The following is a 26,516-nucleotide window of genomic DNA, read 5'->3' on the forward strand; positions in this document are numbered from 1 at the left end:
AACGTTCCAGTTGAACTTCTTTCACAAGAACCATCCACAGATTGCCGTGAAGCATGGCAGATGTTTTGCCAAAGTTTCAGTAATGTTCTGCAGGATTTCTTCCAAGCTGCGTATGCAGTATATATTAAGATTTTGCCAATTAAAATAATTTGATTTGCTTAAGGTCTGAGTTATATCATAAAACATATAACTGCATAACTCTCATTTTTCATTTGTCTAAACTGGAGTATTCACATAATTATTTCCCCCCTTTAGTTAAATACCTTTAACTTAAAGTAAGATGTTTTAATGCACCACACACTATTTTGTTAATTTTACAAAATCATCTTACAAACTGATTACATTGAGGAAGTTATGTTTTAGTTGTGGTTTTGTATGTCTTGTTTCATTTAGATAGATTTTATGCTGGGATAACTGTGTTGTATAGTGATGAATAGATATGAACTTTTCCACTTACTATTTTTTGTCCTGTGCTAAATACTGATTTTCTTAAAAGTGCTATTTGTAATTAAAAGTAGCAGTGATCATTTGCAAATGTTAATGAATTCAGATGTTATGGAGGTGGTCTAATCTTGTTTATTCAAATAAAGAACAGCTGCTTTGATTTGTAGCGCCTGCTGGAAGGGCCTCTGTTTCCACCAGATAAAGTTATATCTGAAGGCCTTCCTGTGCAAAGCTGATATTAATCCCTACAATGAGCCCACTTGAAGGAGAATTTACCTGAAAAGCTGTATAATCTGTCCTGCTGTACAGTTTTACAGCACCCAGCATTACTATTAAAGGAATATCTCCAACAGGGACAGTTTATTTTGGTAGTACTAGCTACCAGTGAAAGTATGGCGTCAGAGAAATGGTAGTGTTCCAGATTTTAGTGTGAAATATGCATTACAAATATGTGTTTCCAGCATAATAGACAAATTTAGAAATAATACTGTAAATAATTAAAAACAAATGTGCGTGTCGTGGAAATACCAGAGAAAGAAGAATTTTTACCGTTTGTATGTCACAGTGTTCATCTGGAAAGTTTATACATTGCATTTACAAGTATTAAATATTGCTTTCTAGATGTTGTTTACGTATAGGTTTTACATTGTTCTCAAGCAACAAGCATCTGGGCTAACCTTGCAGATTCAGATGTTAAGGGTACATAATGGATTGGTACACAAACAGTTAAGTGCTTAAAGGATGAGCAGGCTTATCTTCTTTATGTCTTAAAGACTGAGACCGACAGTAAAGTAGACACAGATTTTATTGTTATGTCAAGAAGTCTCAGGTTGCTGTCTGACAATGATTGCTAACTACCTTCCCGGAAGTCAGACATGTCCTTGGATTAAGCATCATGATGAGAGGTGGGGGTGTGGTCGGAAAGCATCACTGACAGGTTTGGTAGCAGCGGGACATTAAGCAGAGACTCACTGAAAAAAAAAGTGTGTCTTTCAAGCTACAGCATGACATGATGCAGCAGCTGTTATACTGTTGCTTTAGTCATTAGTTGAGTGGATACTTGAGCCTAATCACTATCAAAGAGATGGTCACAGAGTCCTCAATTCCATTAAGTTAATTTACATTACTCAGCTTACCCATGAATCAAATTTTCCTGCTGCATTAATCTGCTCACCATCTAGAAACGTAAGAAAAAGCAAATGAAAGTCATTCCATCAGATTGTCCAGCAAAAATAGGCATTGCCATTACTATAGAGACAATCTGCTAAAATACTGCGCACTTAGTGTTGTGTCCAAACAAACTTCTGTCAGGTGGATGTGTCTGGCTGTAGAAGAAATGCTGCTGAACTCCCTTGATCTGTTGTTTTTCCTTCAATTGACCTATTTAAAGAGTCGATATCACAATTGGAAAACACTTTAATGTGCCAAGGGTTTCAGCTTGGTGTGATTAACAACATTGACAAGATCATTTTAGATGTTGTGTGATTATTGTTTTACAAGTGGAATCAACTCATTTATGAGAGAAACGATACAATCAGGAAAATAATAAGAACTGATAAAACGGAACAAATTTGTTTCCTTGTTTATTTCTCATATTTCCCTGGTACATTTGCAAGTGGAGTGTGAAGTAGGGATGGTTACATGCTGTCAGTAAATGTCTTTCTCTTTTACTGAGAATTCAAACCATATATGGGAGGCTGGATTTGTCTTATTATGATTCTGATCTTGTTGTAATCTATTCTAGTCTTCAGTGATGCTCAGTGGGGGTAACAGGTTTTAAACATCTTCTAAGGAAGTAACATTTTTTCTACATGTGAGAATGTATCCAATTATGTTAACATATTTTTAGTTTAGTTTGAGTAAAGTGTACTGAGTAATGTAACACCTTTCTACTGTTGTCAGCTGAAAAATACTAATATAAAGTAACATTCAGAAATGAGCAGTTCTGTAAACCTTTGTGCTTGATGGATAAGAAGCCTAAAAATAGCTGAGTTAATTTTTGTTCAAACACTAAGAAGTAGATAAACCACAAGGCTGGCAGGCTTTTTTTTTTAGTTTAACAATACCAGGATAGTGAATAAATATTAATTACACTTTGTGAAGAATTAAACAAAACATACCTTGTGAAGATAACAATGGTCCTTTATAGTGGTCATAGTGGGTGCACAGTATTTACTTTTCCTGAGAATTCAGTCACCTCTAAATATCCACGTGTTTTTTTCCACCTAAAGATCCAAGTCTCCCATATAACTTGTTTTTAGGATCAGTTGGTAGGTTTCTGAAGTTATCCAAAGCTTCCCTTGTATTTCTCAGAGGGTGTGGGTTTCATACAAACAAGAATTATAATCCCTGCAGAAAGCAAACACTACAGACTGTACTCTGCCAGGTTCAAGTGACTCGAGCACTGGAGATATGACGGCAGATGCTCTATCTAAGATCTCTTCTGGCTTTCAGATTTTACTACATAACAGCTCACTGCTACCACTGTGAAAAATGTGCTTTTTATCTCATAAAAAGCACCCAGGAAAGTTAAGTGAACAATTGAAAATCTCAATGTTTTTTCGTTCATGTTTTCTTAATATATGTAAGCAATAATATAATAGGTTAGTGTGGGAGTGTAGAGTGACAATTGCAATTATTTATGGTTCCGAATGTTATTAACTCTTTATTCAATCACAGCATTGCAGGAGTAGGACCTGTCATAGATGTGATATCTCTGTCCACTGTAATAGTTGTGATTGGACTATTGTGAAATTAATATTCATATTCTGTGTAGAATTTGTACTTTTTCCTTGCATTTGGTCAGGATTTGCCGTACTTTCAACACAGTATTGCAGTACTGTGTGCAGCCTGATGTGTGATATTACTGGGTGACCAAAATTAGAAATTAGTGACTCTTACAGTGTTTATTTGTCAAGTTTGCTGTGATTAGATTTGTGACATTCACAAAATGTGACATCATGTTTCCTGCATACTGTATGTATATTCACTGCACCATATATTGTTTTACATGCTACTGTATTATAGTTTCCTGTCAGTCAGCATTTCCTAGAATTATGATTATCCTTCACTAAACTATCATTTCTATTGATTACAAAGGAGATATGATTACATTTTTCAGCCTGGATCACACTTACCCAGAGATTAAATGCGTGACTGCACAGAAACCAACAGTCTCATATATAAAGCAATTCAATAATTGGTCTAGGTGAAACAATTTACAGTATGTACAATTACAGAAGCTTTAATTCATGATGTGTTCAATTTATACTTGACCTCCCCCCACAAAAAGTAAAAAATAATTATCCTTATGTTATTATTTTGATTAGCAGTTATGTACCCGATTGTGCTTGTTTAGGTGTGACTGCATGTCTTAATTTTATTTTAGAAGGTCTTATTAACCTGATTCCATATGTTTGGGATAAAAGGGTTGATTGGTGGGTGTCCTTGCATCCTGGTGAGTCACTCCTTAGTTGCTAAGGGAGTTGTTTTGGCATGTGATCTATTGTACCACTCACTGGTGCAATGAAATACTTCCATCAGAAAAATTGCTAGGAATGAAGTTGGTAATCAAGGAATTACAAATACAATGAAGAGATCTACATATCGAACGTGTCATTCAATCTAAGAATAGCATTTACATGTCGGAGAGATAAATCAGTGTTCTCTCCCAATAATTTATTCCAGTTTTATGGAGATATTTAGCGAGTGCATTTACAGAATGATGTTTAGGTCAGAAATGTTCTAGATTTTCATTTTAAAAATAATTGAGAGATATGTAAAAATTAATAGGGATTATCGTCCTTTTCTGCTGAATAAAATGTGCATAGGTACATACTGTATGTTTTCTGGCAGTGTTAATACAGTGATTGCAGTGATTATAGGAGAACAAATAATTCAATGCAGTCAGAATAGGGCCCCTATTCAAATTCTAAGATCCACGCATTTCATCCTATCAATACTAGTGTCAGTGGAACATTAGAATTAGCAAATTAGATGATAATAAAGTAATAATCATGAACAATTATCGGCTCATAATCAGGGACCATTACCCTATAATCTTATTCTTGAGTAAAATGGAGCCTGATAATATTTTAACCACAGACAATTAATTCACCCTTCCACCAAATTACCTAATTTCATCGTCTAGCGACTAGACAGCCTCCCTTACATAACCAGTAATTGTCACTTGTAGTACAATTGGAAAAATGAATCCCAAGAATTTCTGAAATGTTGGGTATTGTGATCTTAAGTAATCCAGCAGAAAACTAGATATACTGTATGTTGTACTAACCATAGAAGGTCATGCAAATAAAACAAAAGCTTGTTGCATGAAAAAAGAGAACAGGGAATTTGAAAAGTCATTTGAGAATAAATTCTGATTTATAATGAGAAAGGGGATGCCCATTTGTAGAGCAGGACATTTCACTGGATGGTGGCAAAGTAGTTAGCATTGCTGCCTCACAGCACTGAACTTGAACTTGAACCTGAACTTTATTGCCATATGTAACCAGCACATGTCCTGGTGCAATGGAATTCTTACTCACAGAAAGTCTCTCGATTGTGACAAAAAAGTGTAAAACACAAAGTGCAGACGGTGCATCAAGACAATATACAAACAAACAGTAGACAATGTAGGAGTAAACAAACAAGTAAACAGGGCCCTTGGTTCCATCACATCACAGAGCTGGCTTACTACCTGTGTGGGTTTTGTATGTTACACTTGTATTCATGTAGATTTCCTTCAGGTCTTCTGGTTTCTTTCCAGAGTCGAAAGATATGCTGCTAGGTTATTTGCCTTTTGGGAAAATTGGCCCTGGTGTGAGTGTATATGTTTGTGTCTTTGTGTCTGTCCCATGATGGACTGGCATCCCAACCAGGGTGTACATTGCCTTGCGCACACTGCTTGTCAAGATAGGTTGCAGCTCCTCCGTGACCCAAAAATTGGAAGAAGAAGTTAGAAAATTGATGTCTGAAGATTTCACTGGATTGATCTGAGCAAAGAACATTGATTTAGGGCACAAAATCCCATCTAGCCTTATGCCCGCTGGTCCAGACTCCTCACCACTAAAAGGCACAGCTGTTCTTTGTACATTGTCTGTATACATACAACACCAAAAAAATAAAAGTTTAATTCTAGAAATGAATTGTCTGGTTGGGCCATAAATTACATGGATAAATATATTAATTTTTCAGTAATTTTCAAGAAGACAGCATCCCATACCATAAAGTCTAAAAACACCAAATAATTCATTTTTTACTAGAAGTCGCTAAAAGCACAGATTTACAATTGACTGAAAAATATGAACAAATCTAGACAGGTGTTTATGTTGTTGTATAAAGAAATTGCTTGCATTGCTTTAAGACTTGAAACTGCTGAGTGGAAGAAATTAAAACAGCCCTTATTTCAAAATGTGGTTGACTCAGTTTTCTAAGTTCAGTAAGTGCTGAAAGCCCATGGAGGATTATTACATGATATAATGATATAGTAATTCCTGAATTGATTAGTATGTGTCACATTTTGCATTACCATGCATTCTAACAGAGAGGAACATTTTATAAAGATTTGAGTGTCAAGTAGTTTAATAGAAAAAAGTCTCAAATTGTTATATCCCTGTATAAGATAATAATATTGTTAGATAAAATAAGATCACTTTGTATTAGGAATTTGTCTTTTCACATACCCCAACTTGGTCTCCATGAGACACACAGACAGGGAGAGAAGCTTGGGTCAGAGCACAGGGTCAGCCATTTATACAGCACCCCTGGAGCAGTTGGGGTTAAGGGCCTTGATCAGGGTCCCAGTGGAATAGGATTCCTCTGCCAGCCACAGGATTTGAACCAACAACCTTCAAGCCACAGGCCCAGATCCTTAGCCACAGAGCCACTGCACCGCACTGTTACAGATATTAAATACATTTGAAAGAAAAATAGAAAATACTAAGTAAGATCAATAATTAAACTATATATATAACACCCATAAAAGATGTGCCAAGAATATACCCATGTCCTGACAAACAGAAAATCCAGACTGCTAACCCAGTACTCAGATATCCTATGCCATGCCTAACAGGCCAACAAAGACATAAACCTACATCCTAAATAAAACAGAATACAGCCCAAAGCTCAATACTCCAAAGTGAATGTTTCCCTATTCTATTTTTAACTAGTTAAAATGCATCCACTAACCATGGAAGATTGTTTTAAACTTTGGGATTCTTTATAAAGGAAATTAGAGTTTCCTAATATGAGACAGCAAACTCTCGTAAACAATACTTAGACTTTTAGAATCTAGTCTTTAAGGTTGATTTGAGTTCCTCTTGCCTGGCATACAGTACTTCATCTCCTTTCTATTTGTACTTCTTGTTCTTCTTCTTTGTGTGCATGTGTTACTTGCTTCTGCTTCCTGTCTTTTATCTTGGATTTTTTAAGTAGTTGATTAAGCTAAACCAGAAGATTAATATTATTGTCCCATACTATTACAGGGTATAATATTGATCCTTGAAGAACCTCTGTGGTTCTATTTCAAATCAGTTTGTCATTTTTTGTCATTACAGACTTATCTCTGGAATATTGCCATTAGAATTAGATTTAAGGATATCCCCTGTGAGAGACAGACTAAAAAGTAATATTGTTGTCAACACACCATTTACGGTACAACAGGACCTACTTACCATATTCAGTTCAGTTTTCTTAATCAAATGAAATTAATTAGCGGCAAGAATCTTTCTAGGTTGTAGTATTGAATTGTAACTTTGGGTAATGTTTTTATGTTTATAAGTCCAATCTTTTACGAATATCATAAATGTTGCAGTTGACATGTAGAGCTCCCAACAGAAATGGAGATAACTTCATGAATAACAAAATTTATGAGAAGAAATGTGAAGACACTCCAAGTCATCCAAGCATAACAATTCATATCGTTTCGTGATTGAACTGTGTGCACAGGTTTACAAGCCTGGAGAAATAGAAAAACTTTCTAAACATAACCACAATATATGCGAGAGAACTGATGGCAAAGTTCTAAAATAATGCATAAACATGAAAAGTATTTCATATATATTAATTCTGTGTAAATCTACAGTGAGTAAAATAATATTGTATGTGAATGCTTTTAACAAATGTGGTTTAATTTAAAGTGTAAAAATCTTTTCAAATTAGGCTCATATTATTTAATGCTAAAATATGCTAAAATCATTACACAAACTAATATAATGGTACGGATATAATATATCGAAGTTGAATTAGATAAAAGGTATGTTAAAAATGTGCTATCCAAAAAAGCAATATTAAATCAATACGTAGGAGAAAAACTAGTCTACTAAAAGACGTGCAAGCTTGGAATTTACAAGATTATAAGCTTGTAATGTAACAGTTAAGCAGTAAATTAAGAATAAATGTTCAGGCTCCTCTGGGATACTTAATAAGGTGTTTTCTACAAATTGTATTGATAACCAGTTTTTGTGTTCAAATATGACTGCTTTTGCCTTTTTGATTTAATATAGTTAATAGAGCTTTTCTTGCTTGAAAACAGGAAGAGAAGATCTTTTCAACCTAAAACATGAATAGCCACAATCAAAAATAAGTTTTGGTTCTGGTTTTCAGATCTTTCTTACATTTCTTACATAAATTGGCACATTGTTGTAAATGAGCATAAATAACAAAAATAAAATAATCTAATATAAAAATGTTTTACCTCAAATTTTCTCTGTGATTACATTAAAATTCTGGTTTCAAATGCTTGCTTGCATTTTGCTTTCTATAGTTTCATCAGTCTGGTGATAGTAGTCAGGTTAATTGAATTTTAAACTAATGTTGTAGCTAATGACACAATAAGTGCTTGTAAAGAGTATTTTATTTATTTTAAAACCAGTTCAAAAAAGCATGTGTAAACTACTTCTTTACTGAGAGTCCAGTACCATTTGCAGAGCAGCTATGCTTTTATCAGCAAACAGATATAGATAAAGATTTAATTAGCTTGTAGCTTTTAGTATTAATAGTTTGTTATGTAGCTGTTGAACGAACTATTCTAGATGTGTTTTAGTTCCCAGGTTGTACAGGTGAGTTGATTGTATAATTATCTGTTTATGGTAATGTGCTTCTTAAATAGATAAAATATGATCTACTAGAACTATTTTCACCAATCTGACAGAACTTCTTGGGCTAGAACATTATCGTTATCTTATTGCTATTATTATTTATTATAGAACAGAAATACACATCTTTATACTTACAGCACTGTAAACTTCCTTCATGAAAGTTGAACGCCTTAAATATCTTGTAGGTGACATTTATCCTCCTCTAACGAAGACCGTGGAGAGCAATTTTCTATCCATTTACAAAAATGTCAAAAAGGATCAACTTAAATGGATGCAATACCCTTATTCAATTCAAGCACATATGTCAATTATTAAGATGAATATACTTTTTCAGATTACTTTTGTCTGCTTGATGATCCATTTACCTCGTCATAAAGGGTATTGTGACAGAATTAATTCATTAATTGCTAAAATTATGACCAGGTCACATGGCCTGGCCCAAAGCTTTTTATGTTTCTGTCAAATTCTAATGGTGGTCTGTTTCTACAACATTTTGAAATCTTATTTCGGCCAACCATTCCTCATGTGGTCACTGTATGCCATAATCCCGAGATCCCTCTTTCATGGATCCATGGCATGAACTCAAGTCAAATGAAGTTTCTCCTTAAAAGTTATAGTACCTGCTTATCCCCGGATGATCTATGTGATTCAGATCTTTTATCTCATTTTTAGTTACAATCTAGTTTTGCAGATAAACATCAAATTGCAATCAAAATTGTTTCTACAATCCCCCTCTTCCATAATGCTTCTCTTTAACCAGAAATCACCAGTTTGATTCCCAGCAATGGTCATTGATGTCTCACAAAGTTTGTATAGATGTTCAGAACATTTCAGGATCTTCCTTTTTCCTTTATGTGCAGGTACAAGTTGCAACGTGATCCCATTAAGTTCCCTGGGGCAAAATACTTACTGTATTTCTGACTGCTATTTGATATTCTGTATAGAAGTAATTCATGGTGTTTAGATTCTTTTATTCCTTCTTATTAAGGAAACCACTCCAAATTATGAATATTTTAACCAAGGGAACTCTCACTTGATTAGAGTATTGAGTATTTCATGGTAAGGTTTGGAGCAAAGCATGAAGTATGCCTCTAAAAACCCAGATCATCAAGTGATCTTTTACAGATTTATTAATATGATGTACTGTACTTAACCACACACAAAAGAATTTTACTCCATCTAGCTGATTCTCCACAAGGTACACTATGCCCCCATGGAATAGTTGGGACTTTCTTCCATCTGATAAGGAAATCCTTGGTCTTTCTCTGGTGCCGACAGATCTTTTTCTTGGTGTATGTTTTGTTTCTGGAACTTTCATTAGCTAATGGGTGCATGGGGTTGGACACTGGACTGTTTGCTTCTTAGAGCATGAAATAGAATTATTTATCTTGTTTGCAGTGTGTTGTCACTTAATAGAAAGTAGTTCACAAAAAATAAGCTTCCGCGGCAAAATGGTGCTTCAGAATATATCACATATATGTACAAATCCTGTCATTCCTATTCTTGATTTCTTGTGCATTTCCAACTGCATTTTAAATGTCTACATCAAAGGAAACCAAATGATCAACAAGCAAATGTGCTTTAGTTTGTTTTCTGTGGCAATGAAGGAGCTACCTGTCAGCAAAACTTGTGATTTCTGCAATCTACCACATTACTTGAATGATCTTTTCTGCTGAAATGTCTTGACCCTATACGGGGTGGCTACTGAGCCCGATGCGATGTAGTTTAAAGAATGCTGTATGTTTTCTAAGCATGAAAATGGGATCTGACCCTCTATTTCTGTCAACCCAGTGTGCACTTTTCTTATTGCATGCACCATGATGTATAAAATCGTGCCATGTTCAAATCACTATGCTGTTCTTAAAGAGCAAAAGTGGTTAAATCAGGTTCTTCAAATCTACATGTCAATATATATTTGTAGCGCTTGTCTGTTGTGCCTAAATTTTGTACAGATTTCTCTATGGTGTACTTCTGAATCACCCTCGTAATTAAAAATTGCACTTTTTACATTTGTGTTTTTCTGCCCTCTCATGATTCTCTCCTGCTATGTCTTCCACTTTTGACCTGTTACTTATTTAAACACATTGAGAGAAAAATGAGAACCGGAGAAAATGTTTTTAGTTGTTTTAGATTAGAATCACCCTTGCAATGTTTTCTCCGTGTATCTCACTTAAATATTTCTCTGAAATTGAAAGCTCCATGTGGATATGAATGAAAGAAAAAAAAATTAACACTCAGCTGCATTTTATTATGTTGTTGACAAACTCTAGAGAGAAAAGGGTCAGAGATTCGTGTTTAGTAACACCCTGGCAGCCAGTGTCTAGCATGTCTCTTCAGAATTTTTACAGCTAAAATTCTGAGTGATAGTGCATATTATTTGGATAACGAACAGGGCGAGGATTAAAACCCTGGAGTGAGCCCAAAAGTTATCAGAAAAAATATGTATACCTGTAGGTAATGCTTTCAGCATGTAATTAGCTTCCTCAGAAGGAAATTTGATTGTTCAGTGGGACTTGCATGCTATTCAATAGCAACATATGGTTACCATTTACAATTTTTGCTCAGAGTGCTAGTGATTACCTCATGACAGGTTTAGATGAATGGAGAAACTGTTTTCCGAACTTTTGCTTCTTGTAATGCTGGAAATTGTATAGTATTTACAGAAGATACTGTAAATACAGTTAAGAAAATCCTGTCTACTGCTTAGTCATATTTTTGTTTTGTATAATGATACCATAACTCACTCCACATTTTTAACACATTCTGGAATTAATATAAAACTAACAAATGTATTACCCGAAGAAGGCTCCACAGCAGAAACGTTGTGTTTCTTTTCACCATAGAAAAAACCTATTACTTGTTCCTTTGTAGCCTACACATGCTGACGCAGCTACCTACCTGAACTATATTTGATTAGTATTAAATTGTACATAATAATTTATTATAATAACTTGATATTATATTATCTTGAGTATTATTATAATTATACCCATAATAAACTTTATTTTATATAGTGCCTTTAAAGGTAGATTCTCAAAGTGCTTTAAAGATGTAGTTGTCTTAGATGACCAATATTAGAAAAAAACAGTTACATGAAAAGATTGATTTTTCTGCTTCAGATACAAACAATTCATCCTTAAGGAAACTAATATTAGTTCAAGAGCAACCCACAAAAGCTGATTGCTTGTGATCTTTAAAGCTTTTCTTGTGTGCTCATGAAACATTCAGTGCTCACTAGAAAGGTTTAAGACAAAAGGTACATTTTGGATTTCAATAAAGTGCATATTATCATGTATTTTTTATGAAATTATTGAATGCATGAATTTTACATTTTCCTTAGAAAGTATGTCTTTTAGATTGTATTAGAAGGTACTATACAGTTATGTAAACTGAACTCCTCAGTTTCCTGGGAAGAGAAGCATCATACAAATACCCACAGAACCTTGTTCCCAGTGTTGTTGTATAGTTGCATACCTATAAACTTCACAACATCAATGGTAAAACATATCCATTCAGTCATCAAAGATTGACCATTGATCATTGGTCCCCAATTGTATTGAAATATGTAATATGAAAGACTTTTCAAATTAATTCCATATAATTCCGTTGTTTTTACCTGGTTACTCAAAGCATACTGTACTTCTTTAATAATCTGGTTATTTATGATATGTATTTTTTTTAATTAAATGTAAATATTATGATCTGCTACTTCATTATAGTGGTACAAGATGTAGGTTGATTTAAAAAAAAACATTTACATTTAATTAACAATGACTACTTTTTATCTTCAGTGTCTGTTTTGACAGTTTAGATGCAAATAATATAAAGAAATATGAGAAGTCAGAGGTGCAAAGTTAACCTGTAATTTAGAAGATTTAAATTGGATGTGCATTCTGCGTGAGAGAAGCGACATTTACTGATCTGAGTGCATTATCACTGAGCCTGATGAGGGGGGTTGATCTACAATCCCAGAACACGTATAGCAGCCTTTACCTGGATGTTTTATAATTCATGAAAATGATCTTTATAGTCTGGAACGCTACCTCCAGAATGCACCACAAGGCTCTCATTCAGTGGTTGAATGAAAAGTTTAACAGGTTACCAAGGAGACTGCATCTTTGCAAGGGGTGATGTGTATCATGTGTAATGTGTATCATTCAAAAACAGGTTTCCAGTCTGTAATTTTGGAACTAACATGCTCCACTGATAGAGAATCACACATCAGGTGAGACACTGCTAAAAAAAATGAAAGCACCTAAAAAGTTCATTTGAATTACAAAAATTCTTGTTATCCACTAATGCTTCCAGCTGTTATAAGTGGTTTGAGCTTAGAAGCTCTCCTAAAATATAATTATTTTGGTCTCACTATTGGAACAGATTAAATGAATTCCTGTGAAAATGCTGGTTGTTACCACTATTGGGTAGTGGTTCTGACTTCAGTATTAGGATCATGGAAGAGTTGAGGGTGTTTTTGTGGGTGTTGTTGAGTTGACAGAGTTGTGTTGCCAATCTTTTGACAGGGAGAAGGGGCATTTGTCTGCATGTTTTGATGATGTGACTTGTGCATCAGATTTTAACACACCTGTCTGAGCATTGTCTTTAATCCTGATTATACATATCAGGTGAATTAATGTGATTTGTTTGTAGTTTGTGCTGTCAGAAAGGTAAAACAGCTTGCGGAAACAAACAACATAATTTGATGAAAGCAGGTATTAAGAGGTTCAATCATGTTTTCTATATCAATGCTAATGGCACATTTGTAGAGGTCAAAGGAAGGTGTATCCTACAGCTATTGCCTAATAGTGCTATAAAATATGTAATGAGGATGGGAAGATCAATAGGAGACACTGGTATTAAAAAGATAGCTCTTCCTATTAAGATTATAAGATTCTTGAGATACCAATTGCTAATATACATGAACAGATGAGTAAAGCCTGTTAAGAATGCTCTCTTGACTTTCAGATTGGCTGCTGGCAGCTGGTATCTCTTCCACATCAACAGTTTGTCTGTGTGATGGTGTGGTGTCAAGAGGTTAATTTTGACACTTCATATCCAATCCCTTGTGTGCCCGTTAGTTCCTGTGTTTAAGAATTTGGCACATTATTGTCAGCTTCAGTAGACATACTTGTCCATGGAAAGGTGCAAAAACTAATTTGCTGGAGCTAATTAATCAGAAGCAATAAAAGTTATTTTTCTATATTACTTAGTAAACCTGTACAGGTAACTTGTGATAAAGTAAAATGATTTTCAACATGAAAATAGAAAGTGTCATCAGGTACAAGTTTGGTAACCTGTGCGAAACGTGTCTGAAACCACCCATGGAGCTGTCTGGGATTCAGCAAATTGTACAGTTGAGCATTTTACACTCAGGTGTAAGCATTTTTCATTGTAAATACTTATGGTTTTTATAAAAGTAACACTTCAGCAACCTTTGCACCCTATCAATTAAGTTTGTTGCTTGCTAAACAAAATGACAAAACGTTTGCAAAACAAAAGGATTTTTCTTCTGTAAGTTCAGGCATTTATTTTTTTCTCTGAACATTGGGATTTTAGTTTTTGTAGTAAAATAACCATCTTGCTGAGGAAATGATATTCAAATAGTAGCTTTTTTAGCTACAAATGGAATTCAAATTTTTATAAGTTAAATTTGAAATCTCCTAAAGCTAAAGCACTATTCCACTTTATTTATCTTGGTTATATTATTACTGTGCTAGTTTTTCGTGTGGAAGAATTTGCCTTAATAGTGTAGGTGTGCTCTGATTGTAACGAACAGTTCTTTCCGGACCCTATGCGGATGACACAATCCGACGGAGTGGGGAAACACTAGGGAAACGTCATGCAGGAAAACGGGGCTGAAGACAGGGGGGCGTGTCCAAGGTGCGCTGGTGCACGGGGGAGGTGTGGCCGAGGCGAACAATCCCAAAGAGTAATCCATAGAGTATCCAAAACACGAAGGTAAGTCCATAGCCAGGAGATCCATCAAAACACGACGTTAAAACCACGAAGGCCGGGTCGGAACCGGCGGACAGGGGACAAGGAACAGGAACAGGGGTTAAAACCTTAACGGGACCAGGCGCTTCCAGGTCCCGGACTCGCACGATATGGAAATCAGCTGCAGAGCCCGGAAGAGCGTCAGTGCCTGGCTTTTAAGGTGGGCAGGGAATGGGAAACAGGTGCAGAGAATGAAGTCTTTAGTGAAAGGGCTGGAGCACCCTTAAGGAGGGGGGACTATAGTCGTGACACTGATGTGATCTTTTGTGCCATGTAGAATTAACCATTTTGGGTGAGACACGCTTTAGAAGCAGTGTCAGTGAGAACAGCAATCTCTTCATAGGGATTGTAATCCATTTTATCTAAATGGCGATACTGTGGTCTAACTAAATAAACTAGCTAAATATCTTTTTATTTTACAAGAAAATGTTGTGGATTTTCTGACTCTTTGTATTTAATTAATCAGATCCGCTCTGGTTTATTAAGCTCACAGCAGCCATAGAATAATATTATATGGGTCTTGCTTTTTTTCAGAGAGTCTGAGCTACAGTACTTTATCCATAGAACATGTTACTGCTTTAATTTCAAAGACAAGAGCAGGATCCTGCAAGCTTCAAGATTATTTAACTCTATATATTCAACATTCAACAGTATGATTTAATTAACATTACGCCAGGGGAATGTTCAAAAACCCTAATTTGATTTACTAGGCAACACATACTGTATATTCTCCGAGTTCTCAGTTATACAGTACAGCTTTCATTGTAAAAGGGGGTCACGCTGAACTGGCATCATGCTTATAAAACTGCAAAATATGCCCTCACTAATGTTACCTTGCAAAGATTGCAAAAAATAATTTTGATTTCAAATTAGAACTTGTTGCCATGAAAGTTCATTACTAATTCAGATATGCCGAATGGAATTTCCCTATCTGCCCTGCCTTGAGACGAGACAGTCCCATTTTAATTCCTGCTCAGTAGAAAAATAAAGAAGCTGATGAACCAGTCCAGCAGTTCCTTGGGTCACACCTGCCACTATTCTATATTACTTTTTTATTCAGGAGAGTCATATTTCCTAGGCATTCCTTTACAGCTTTTCATAATTAGTTGCTTTGGGTTTGAAAAAGTGGATTCGAAAGGAGCTCAGAGAACTACGATCCATGTCATACACTTTGGAATCTTAAGGTCACCAAATTGGGTGAGGAAAGGATAAAATCAAATCAAAGAGGAAAATGTCGCATGTTACAGTGAAGAAAAGGGAGAGTCATTTTAATTGGCTTTGGAAGAAACTGTTTCTTCATTTTCTTCACAAATCGGGATTTCCAATGAAGCACCGTCTGTGGCATCCCTGCTGATGGTTAACAGTAAAGGTTGCGTGGAGAATTGATTGGACGTCAGAGGCCTTTCTACTAGGGAAGGTTTGTTCCTTAGTAATCAAGCCTCTCAGACCATATGGACAATATCCTATTAAGGGGATAGTTATTAAATGCGAGCTGCCGGTCAGCAGAGGTTCCTTCAATTTAAAGCAGTCATTTATTCTCTAGAAGACATCTCAAGCCCTTGGGGCAGAAGCTAGCCACACTAAACTTTAATAGAGATATGAAACAGTGTGGCTTTGATGAATCTAATGTATATTCACATTGAGACCTGACATTTGGATTTCCTAATTCTTCAGGATTGTGTACAATGTTACAGAATGTATCCTTTTCTCAACTAATCTACATAATCACCAAAGGTCAACTTTGCCATTTGAGTTTTGGTTTATTTATGAGTTATATAACATTTCCAATTAGTCAGAATTGTCAATTTAATCACTTTCTTGTATAAGGTTACCCACTTAATTCAAGATATTCAGTTTTGTGTTATATGGATAAGGTGAGCAAGAATTTGGGCTTATGTCCTTGTAAGAGCTTATAAAGTTTTTTTTTACGTTCTAAATTAAATTCTCTCTATGAGAAAATGACATCTTTTTTTATTTTAACAGAGCTAACATTTAGAAGTTACTTTGTGAAAAGCAAAGTCAGCTCTAATTTAATTTAGAAAATATGTTTATCGTGTCCAGGACATTTACATGTATCTGGTTAATATAAGTAAGGATCATAGCTCTAAAGATCCTGGATTTGCTTTTGAGGTCTCACTGTAAAATCTAGAGGGGAGACAGTGACCTCTTTATAGTACTATATCTGCAGAATTAAGTCTGCTTAATAAAAGAGACTGCACTAGCTGACCTTCTGACTGGGTAATGTAAATAATGTTCTTTTCTGTGTCTTTTTTTAAAGCTTTTTTAGCTGCTGGAGTAAATGGGTTTCTATGATCAAACTGTGCATATGTCTGTCTTTAATTCTGTGATTGAGCAGAATTCAACCCACAAAATACCCTGAGTCTCTGAATTTCCACATAAACATGGAACAAGGGCAAGAAACTGGGGCTCTGCATAAACTTCACACACATTTTATTGTATTTTAATTTGTAACCTGGAAGAGTATGAATGAGTGCAATTAAAAGCGATTAAGATAATATTTTTTTTCAACTACGTGTTTTATTTAACCTTGTTTTATAAAGGTCTTAAAGGTCTATTTATTTTCTTTCTTTCAGTATTCCCAAATACTGTAATGTTTCTTTAGCTACAGTACTTACACATTACAGTATATCCAAAAGACTTATAAATTTAACTATAATTAAAATTTCATATTTTTCAGTGAAAACTTAAAAAAATACAGTGTGCTTCCCTTGTGCCAATTCAAAATTAATTAACCTAAAAGATAAATACATCACCTTTAACATTAAGCCACATAGAACAGATTGTCGGGAAGCTGGCAGAGCTTTGTGAATTCCTAGATGTTTTACATCTAGTATACATTTTGTCTGTGTTCTCGACAATGTGTTACTGATGTTGTGGTAGCATGGTAGTTCCAGTTTGTTTTTAGAATCCCAGTGCTGTCTTGCATCAGGAGGGAAGTTCGTTGTTGTCCTCTTTTTAAATTTCCCCTGTCCTTTTTATTAATGATTGACGACTGTGGAGAGGTTCTGTAATTTAATCTGCCACCTCATTTTCTAAAGGATCAAATGGTTGCAAGATAACAGTTGGGGGCGTCCCTGAATAACTTTGGATTGACAAGCCTGTCAACAAGTAGAACAGACCAAAGTAATGTTTGATATTTAAACATTAAAGACATCAGACACTGATGGATGAGGCTGCCATATGTAAACAATATCTTAAGCTGTTGTTCTGTGCAAAAGCTACTGTTACAGTAATTGTCTTTGAGTTGTCTATATGTTGTTTCTGTTTACATTGCTTTTAAGTGATTGATGTCCAACTGGGAATAGCTCTTGAGCTTTAAATTAATGTAATACTTGGCAAACTGCTGCACAGGGTGAAATCCTAATAAAATCCCAGCTTTATAGCGCTAGTCCCTTTGTTTAATCAACTGGTTGCTCACGTCTCTCCCCTATAAATGTTGTTATATCTGCAGCCATTGAATGCTGTCCAAGATATGTGATCCAAATCCTTTTCAAAGACAAAAGTTCAAAACCATAAGTTCATAAAGAGTTCAAATTAATTTCAAATGCTTAACAAAGGAAAAGGCTGCACTTTTAATTCTTGGTTCCAAGTGAGGCAATGAAAAGGTGATTATTGAACAGTGGAGGTTTTGTGCTGAAACATGCCTTTTGCTGTTAATATTTTCACATGTATCTGAGAGGTTCATGTCCTTTTCTGCAGTCTCACAATGAAGCTGTTCCCAGATTGCCTCAACAGCTAGAGCAAGTGTAAATTGCTATACTAACAGTTATCAAGCAGGTAGGGTATGTATTGCAGGAAAAGGCTAGAGCTTGAAGTACTCTTGATGTGTTACCATAGGTCTGTGGTTAATTCTGCTATCTCTGGCAGTACCATGATAAACTGATCTGAAAACACATATTCTCTCATAATCAAACAATCTGATGACAAAAGACACTACCTGACCCAAAATCATGATATAATGTGATTTCTAATTGGACTAACTGTTTAAGAATTGTCTAGTAAAACCCCAGATTTGCCTGAAGTTCAGAAAAAAATGTATGTGCCTTAAGAGGGCATTTATTTACTGTGAAGTGTTATGATCTGTACTTCATCTACGGTATTGAGAGTACTTACAGTATGTTACATTTATCCAAAGTATGCTTTGGCAAATTTTTCACAAGAAATTAAATACTATATTTGTGTCTGGTCAAATGAAAGAAAAATCAAACCACTATTATCTAGTGCTGATGTCACAAGCAGTTCTTTCCGGGCCCTATGTGGACGACACGATCCAGAATAGAGAAGACACAAGGGCAAAAACTTGTCATGCAGGAAAAGGGTCTGGAGACGGGGGGCGTGTCCATGCAGTGCAGGTGTCCAGGGGAAGTGAATCCAGGCGAACAATCCATGTAGGAAATCCAAACGGGAAATCAGAAACAAGGGCTGAAGTCCATAAACAGGCGATCCATACGGTGGGGGGGAACAGGTTGGAACCGGCGAGGGGAACCAGGAACTAGGAACAGAAAGTTAAAAGCATAACGGAGCCAGACGCAGCAGGACCTCGGGCTCTCACGATACGGAAATCAATGAGGAAACCAGGAGTAAGGTCCGCGTCTGGCTTTAAAGGGGGAGTGGGATTAGGGACCAGGTGCAGACAATGGGGCAGAACAAGGAAGGGCTGGAGCGCCCTTAAGAGGAGGGGTTAGCGATCGTGACAAATGTCACATGCTCACTCCTAAAGATTTTTTATATATGTTTTGTAATGTGTTTAGAGAAGTAAACAGAAAGCAAACAAGAAAACAGTTGTGTTGCGTTGAAGAGATTATCACTGTAATTGATCGGTAATGCCTGTAAAGCTTTTTTAATTTGAATCTGAATTTGGTTGTTTGTACTGTAACATTTCCAAGGAGTGACATCTAGCCTTTTGATTCAACTAAAATTAATTGTATTTACTTTGTTTAATATTGTTATTTTTTATTGTATGTGACGACCTATTCCTCTAACATTTGTAAGATCAATATTGTGTGAAGTACAATAATACTGATATTCTCACATGCACCTTGTATATTCATCTTCTTTACAGCCAAAAATATTAATGTGAAGCATTTACAGCAATAGCAAACAGTTTCCTTTTCACTAATTTTATAAAGTTTATTAAAGTTTTAGAATCATTACTTGAAAAGTGATTGCTTGCATTTATGGCAGACCTTTCACTCAGGAATCATTTCATTTAAACGCAACACAGCATTTATTTTTTAGCATGTTTTATAACATCTTAAATCATATCTTAAAGGTTTCTTCCAAATTCCATAACAATGTTGAGTTATAACTAAAGTATACTTACGAAAAACTTCATGAAACATTTCTAAACATTTTAGACGTCTCTACACAGTTTTTTCCTGGCATAAAGTTATTTTTTGTTCCCTTTGTGCAGTTAACCTATCTCCACTGATTTTTGGGGGAAATCTCACAGCAATCGTGTTTTAACATGATTGCCTAAAATGGCTGTATTTAACCCAGAGTGGCCTAATTCCAGACAGTAGCATAAAGCATATCTGATGACCTTACAGTGATACACATCTTAATCTTGTCTTTATCAATGGGCTATCTTGGTAGAACTTTGCTTAAGGGAAAAGAAGAAGAAAGGCTTGGGATTACAATTTCCTGCATTTAAAACTGCAGTGTTATTAATACAAACTGACATTCTGCATTGCCTGAAGATATAAGCTCCTAACCTTGCTGTTCAGAAAGGGTTCTAGATCAGACATGTATTCCTTATGTGCAAGGTATAACCATTCAAATGAGCCTTTCAATGATAAAATCTGCAGGAAGTATTACATACTGTCTAAAGCATAAGAATATGGTTAATTTAAACATCTAAAAGTATTTGTTAAATAACATATTTATCTGGTTGAAATAGGCTTTCTTTTTACAAGCAATCTCCTGATACTCATTATGATGAATTAAGTACACAGTATAATATTTAAATACATATGTAATGCATACTGCAGGGCATGCTTGCTTTTCCTGAACATCAAACTTTCATGCACAACTGAAATTAAATGCTTTCAGTTCATCTGACCATAGTAATATGAAAATAGATATTTTAATAATTTAAGCAAGAAGAAAAAAATAAATATGTAATATTTTTAAAAACTGAAAGTCTATGCCTTATTTTAAAACATGTTGAATGACCCTTGTTGAATGTTGGGGACATGTTAAATGTCCCTTTCTACATCCACCACAGTACAAGTGTACAGTTGAACTCTACATTAAACTCTGAAGCGTGTCTGGAGAAATTGAAGAACAAACATGTTTTAGTTTGTTGTTTATCTTGGGTTTCTGCCATTAAATCCTCAGTATTGCATGTCTGGTTTAGCCAGAAGTAGCCTCAAACTTGCAGGTATCCACAAGACAAAAATCTCATCGATTCAATCCATTTAAAAAACTGTAGTGTCAAAATCTGTGAGCAGGTTATTGATATATCACAAACATGATATTTTCCACAATCACCACAGAAATGCCACTTCAAATGTAAGTGTCACACTCAGGGCTTTTTGAGTCACACTGAATGAATCTCAAGTAACCGCTACTGCATTAGGTTCAGGGATAACAGCATCTCAAGACATAATTTCTAATGCCCTTTATGAAAAAAAATGTTCTTCAATAAATCTTTACATGGCATTCATATGTTTTTATTAGTCATGAGACTTGGCTTTCATTGTAATTGTCCCTCTTATTGTCCCTCTTCTCTTCAAATTGTTTAGGACTTATAAATAAATATATTGTTGTGGTTTCAAGATTGCCTTTTCCCTAGATCACACTTCAGAAAAACATGTTTAATGTGGTTCTCAGATGTAGAGGGAAAAAAAATTCTAACCAAGCACAGCATTGATTTGTCCAAATGATAAGAAGGATAACCTTTTAAGTTCCTGATCCATAACTATTGACTACTGCTCTATCTTTGCCAACACTGATGAGTTAAGTATTTTTACTTGACTAAAAAACAGCTACAACCTACTGTGATGACCAGGACAATTTGTCCATTACTGTTGTATCCACATTGACAAGACCAGAAAGAGCTGGATGTGAGCACATATATCACAGGTGTTTAAAGACACTCTTTTATCAAGTAAGAGAAAGAATCAGCTACAAACTGTTTTTTTAGGGTTAAAACCAGATTATTGATTGCAATTAATGTTAAGTGAAGGTATTTTGATTTTGTAGGAGGAATCATGCCCCCCTAAAGTACTGCTTTGTAACTAACAAAGACAGCAAATTTGCAGCTTTCATGTTTCAGAACTGCAAATACCATGTCAGGCTTCTGAAAGCCATTTTTCTTAGCATGTGCAAGTGGAATCTTAAGAATGTTACCATCTTCTTCAGATGATTTTTTTTTGTACTGCCATGCATGTTTGATTTCTCAGAAGACAATATTGACAGTTGGCCTTGATCTAGAAGAAAAGTTATGTAATGTTGGTGACAGTTGCAGCAGTGATAGTAATAATATTTTGTTTTCTTGCTCACTTTCAGGCCAACATAAAGAAGTAACCAAGTAAAGGACGAGCTGCGCTACTATGAGGTCTGAAGCCTTGCTGCTATATTTCACACTATTACATATCGCTGGGGCTGGATTCCCTGAAGACTCTGAGCCAATCAGTATTGCACATGGCAACTGTAAGTACACCTTGACCAGCTCTTCAGTATTGCCTGATTGAAAGACACTCCCTGAATTTCCCTCATATTGTATAAGCTTGAAATGTACATTGGTCATTGGTAACTAGAACAAAACTCTCCTTTAGTTATATCTTCTTAGATAATGATTTATTCCTTAGAAGAAATTCGAGACACAACTAAAAAGCTTCTTGTGTATGCTAAACAATTTCATTCAGAAATGCATTGAGAAAAATGTCTTTTCTGATGAGACAAAAGATGAGAACTTTTTATCTCAAAGTATGCAATTGTCCTAATGATAAATTTGCAAATGTGCAAATTGTTCTGGTATAAATTTGAGGATGTTGTCTGCGTTGGTGAGAAAGTTACCATAATGATTTGCTTTTATAATTTGCAATATATATAATACCATATGAAATATAAAGTATGGGCAAAAAATAAATTCAACTTTCTTTAGAGTGATTAGTAATATAGAATACCAGAGATTATATTTAAAGCATTTGCATTACATTATTTTTCTTCTGATTGCAACCATAAATAAGTAAAAATCTTAAACATACACTTCTTACACTTACACTACATACATTAGGCATGCATGAAATAATTTTAAAAAGAGAGAAAATAAGTATTTTTATAGAACTGTCCCAACCAGTGACTCAGGTATTATGTGATATGTTTGTCTTTTCTTGACAGATACAAAACAATACCCAGCTTTCGTGGGTCACAAGCCAGGAAGAAACAACACGCAGAGGCATAAACTGGATATCCAGCTGATACTGATAATGAACAGGACACTCTACATTGCTGCTAGGTCAGTCTTGTTTTAAAGGCAGAGACGGAATCTTTTAAATGGCCCCACAGAATCTTTTTGTCACAATACAAGGAGACATAATCGCTTTCACATGAGAAGGTCACAGGGGTAAGGCTAGGACAACAGTATGGGTCTATCTGCAACATCTGATTACTTTATTAATTGCTAGTTACAAATTAACATTTTCCTTGTGGAATGCCAATGTCCTGTTTTAACCCTAGCCTGTATCTATGTGCTTAAAGTGTTCGTTTCTGCAAACCTCTAAGATACCACAGCCACTATAGTCTTAATAGCTGTTAAGTGTGAAATCCCTTTGAGACAGAAGCATATTCTTAAATTGAATTGATTCTAATTTGTAAAGTATTCCTAAAACGGCTCTTGTATCTTTTTGATGACAAATGGGGATAAAGTGGGCATAAGGATAGAGTAAGAGCAGGAGATATTTAATCCTTGTTTAACTAATTACTCAGCCCTTGGAGATGTTATTTCAGATGGTTACTCCTCATTCTTTTCCAGATGTGTTATGAAATAGAGTATGACAATTAAATATTTATATGCCACCCAACCAGTTTTGACTATGCAGAAATTAGACATACAGATGCCCATGCTTATTCTGTAACCATAAACAGCTGGTAAAGTCTGAAGGGGTTTTAATGTACTGTACATGGTGCTATTGTTTGTCTTAAGAGCGGCATATGCAAGGACTTTTGCTTAAAGAATGACAGCAAACATAATAAGAAAACTTCAAGCATTAAGGCCTTTCCTTTTCTTCTTTTTAATTTTTTTCTTGATTTTCATGTTTCCATTTATTTTGATGTTTATGGTGTGGTACTCATGTTTTTTTTCACATCATACAGACATGGTCTAGCAGCACACATTAACAACAAAAAACAAGTCCTCTGTGCTAAAGAAGAAACAAGTTGAGATTCAGTCCATGCTGAAAACTAAAAAGAGAATGAAATGTTGTTCCTTTTGTATTATGCATGCTAATGAAGCTCACCACTCTTAAGATATTCCATAGAAGCAAAGTCTTATAACTCCTGGTCATATTCTCTCCTAATTGGTCAAAGGCATAATGTTTTGAGAAGCTACAGTACGTCTACTCCAGGACATTTGTTTCTGGGAACACAAAAACAACCAGCATGCACTTTGAAATATTGTTTATGGAAGCTTGTTTCTTGTTTTATGCAGAGCAAGAATGTGCTTAAATACTGTGAGAATGGAATTGAGCAATCCTGGTATCAACAGCCTTTTTCACTGACCTGCGATTGTCAATAACCATGCTTGAGCATGACCCTTATATATTCCAATAGGATTCCCTGTCTGGTATCCTCAGTTTATTGTTTGTAAGTTCAGCACATACAGACATTTCTTAAATCTGGTAGTAAGTGTATAATCCCTGTTAAAATATTAATAAAAAATATGTTTTAAAAAAAATACCACCAGAAGCAAATTGTTCAGTTGTACATAAGCTTACAAAGTCAATGTCATTGATTTCTTGTGAGTGTCTTTTTCACATTTATTAAATGTTAATGTATCCAAAAATAAATATTTAATATATGTTGTTCTCTGAAACCCCTAAGAACTTACAGATAAGAACTTACAGAAAAGTTACAGATAAGGAGAGGTTCATCTAGCTTTGGTTGCTAGTAGCTAACGGATCTGAGGACTTTTTCCAGCCATTTCCTGCAAGAAGCCAGTCTAGGGGCTTCAACAACATGGTTGAGTACCAAACATCAACACCCTTTTCCTGGAGAAAAACGTCCAAGAGCTCCAATTTCCTAATATCCTTCACACGGAGCAGGAGTGTTTCAGTTACTGTGTTGAATCATGTGGATTCTGACACTGTTATTTGTCAATTACACCATGTTGCATTTAGGTTCCATAAAAAGCAATTCAATTTCCGTTTCCCACACAATGGTGCAGCTTTTTCTTTTTCCTCATCTTACAGTGCTTCAAACTTAAAACATGTTATAAAACCCCTGAGCATTTAATGCTTTTGGCAGTGTTGCTCTCTATATGCTAAATCTAAAGAGTCTAGAAAACATCTGTGCTCTTCAAATGTATAAATTAGACATGTGAGTTCAGTTCTGACTCCCTCCTTGCCTTTAACTGTAAGGTAGCACAGTAACCTTGTAGATGGCACAGGGTGGGTTATATAATTCATTATATTTCAGGTGGGTAGCTGCGTCAGCATGCATAGGCTGCAAAGGAACAAGTAATACATTTATTCCATGCTGAAAGAGAAGAAAGAAAACACAACATTTCAGCCGTGGAGTCTGAAGCATGACACACATGAAGAAGGCTCCACAGCCAAAACGTTGTTTTCTTTCTTCTTTTTTTCAGCATGGAATAAACCTATTGTTCTAATTCATTTTATTTACTAGCAGTGCTTATTAATTACAGCATTTCTCAGTGCCTTTATGATGGCTCATACTGTCGGGTTATATCAAACCATGGTTCAGTGCTATAGCTCACATGTCTTATCAAGTGGCGTGTCAAACTTTTCACAGGCAGAAATTGTGACACATTACACTTCTCCTGGCTTAAATACTGTTACTCAGTTCACCCTTGTCAATGGGGGAGCCAGCTCCCATGGCCTGGTTTTAACTTGACTTCAACTCTGCGCTAGACCTATCCAGTGGTTCCTGTAAATTTTGGAGAAATACACTACAGAAGCAGATGTTGTACAGTATAGTCAACAGATAGTCACAATTGGTGGTCTCTCTAAGAAATAAAACTTCTCCTTGATACATTAAGATTATCTAAGAATAATTACTATCTCCCCGTCCATTTCTGATATGTCTGATTGGATCAGTATTTCATTGTTTTCATGGAAGGTGGTACAGTACTGCTACTGTACTAGTACTATAGTAGTCTAGTCAAGTACTGGTTGTGAACACTGGAGTGTAGACTGTTCTGAATCCATCCCTGCAAAAGCATCCAGGTGAACTGATTTTAAGAGACAGCAACAGTCAAGGAGAGCATCTCATATGCTTTACACCATTTGTTATGTGTCAGTGCTATTGGCAGTATGGTTTAAGAATAAACACGTTGCCTGAACCCAGGTGTCTATTATAGTGCAGTTCTACAAAACGTTTTTCAGATCCAAAAAACAGATTAATAAAAAAACACATAATCTAACCTCCATTAAACTGTTACCTACTTTAGCTTTTGTTCATATTTTTTCAACTAACATTAAATCTATTTTCCCTTTTAGGGAATTCAATTTAAAAATTGAATATGTGCAAATAGATTTTTTTTATAATAAACAAATGATTATACATAGAATTGAAGTGTACTATAGAAGCCTAACATGGTGAAAAAGTTGTTTGCTCATTAAGAAAGTCTTTTGACAATCAAAACTATCTCTGCACTATATTTGTGTATTTTATGTTACCTAAAGGTGTGTTAGTGAACTTCAACTTAGAATAGAGGACCTATGCAGTTCATACAATTCATATCTATAACACATTTTATGGATCAAAAGCACAGAT

At 35.2% G+C, this 26,516-nt stretch overlaps 1 protein-coding gene and 1 long non-coding RNA gene across 5 annotated transcripts in view; one reads left to right on the forward strand and one right to left on the reverse strand.

Annotated features, from left to right (window-relative positions):
- sema6a (sema domain, transmembrane domain (TM), and cytoplasmic domain, (semaphorin) 6A) overlaps positions 1–26,516 on the forward strand; it is an 84,964-nt gene that overhangs the window by 16,579 nt on the left and 41,869 nt on the right. For all 4 annotated transcript variants that reach the window (XM_015368123.2, XM_015368138.2, XM_015368131.2 and 1 more), the window contains exons 2-3: positions 22,068–22,211; positions 22,902–23,019. In XM_015368123.2, coding sequence (XP_015223609.1) covers positions 22,112–22,211; positions 22,902–23,019 — 218 coding nt within the window. In that variant the 5' untranslated portion in view covers positions 22,068–22,111. The remainder of the gene's footprint in view (positions 1–22,067; positions 22,212–22,901; positions 23,020–26,516) is intronic.
- Positions 1,247–8,833, reverse strand: LOC107080001 (uncharacterized). The gene is made up of 3 exons (XR_001480888.2): positions 8,679–8,833; positions 1,581–1,621; positions 1,247–1,415 (listed from the first exon to the last, which is right to left on the reverse strand). It is a non-coding gene; the product is annotated as an uncharacterized lncRNA (long non-coding RNA).

Source organism: Lepisosteus oculatus, chromosome 3, assembly GCF_040954835.1.
Source record: "Lepisosteus oculatus isolate fLepOcu1 chromosome 3, fLepOcu1.hap2, whole genome shotgun sequence".
NCBI lineage: Eukaryota > Metazoa > Chordata > Actinopteri > Semionotiformes > Lepisosteidae > Lepisosteus > Lepisosteus oculatus.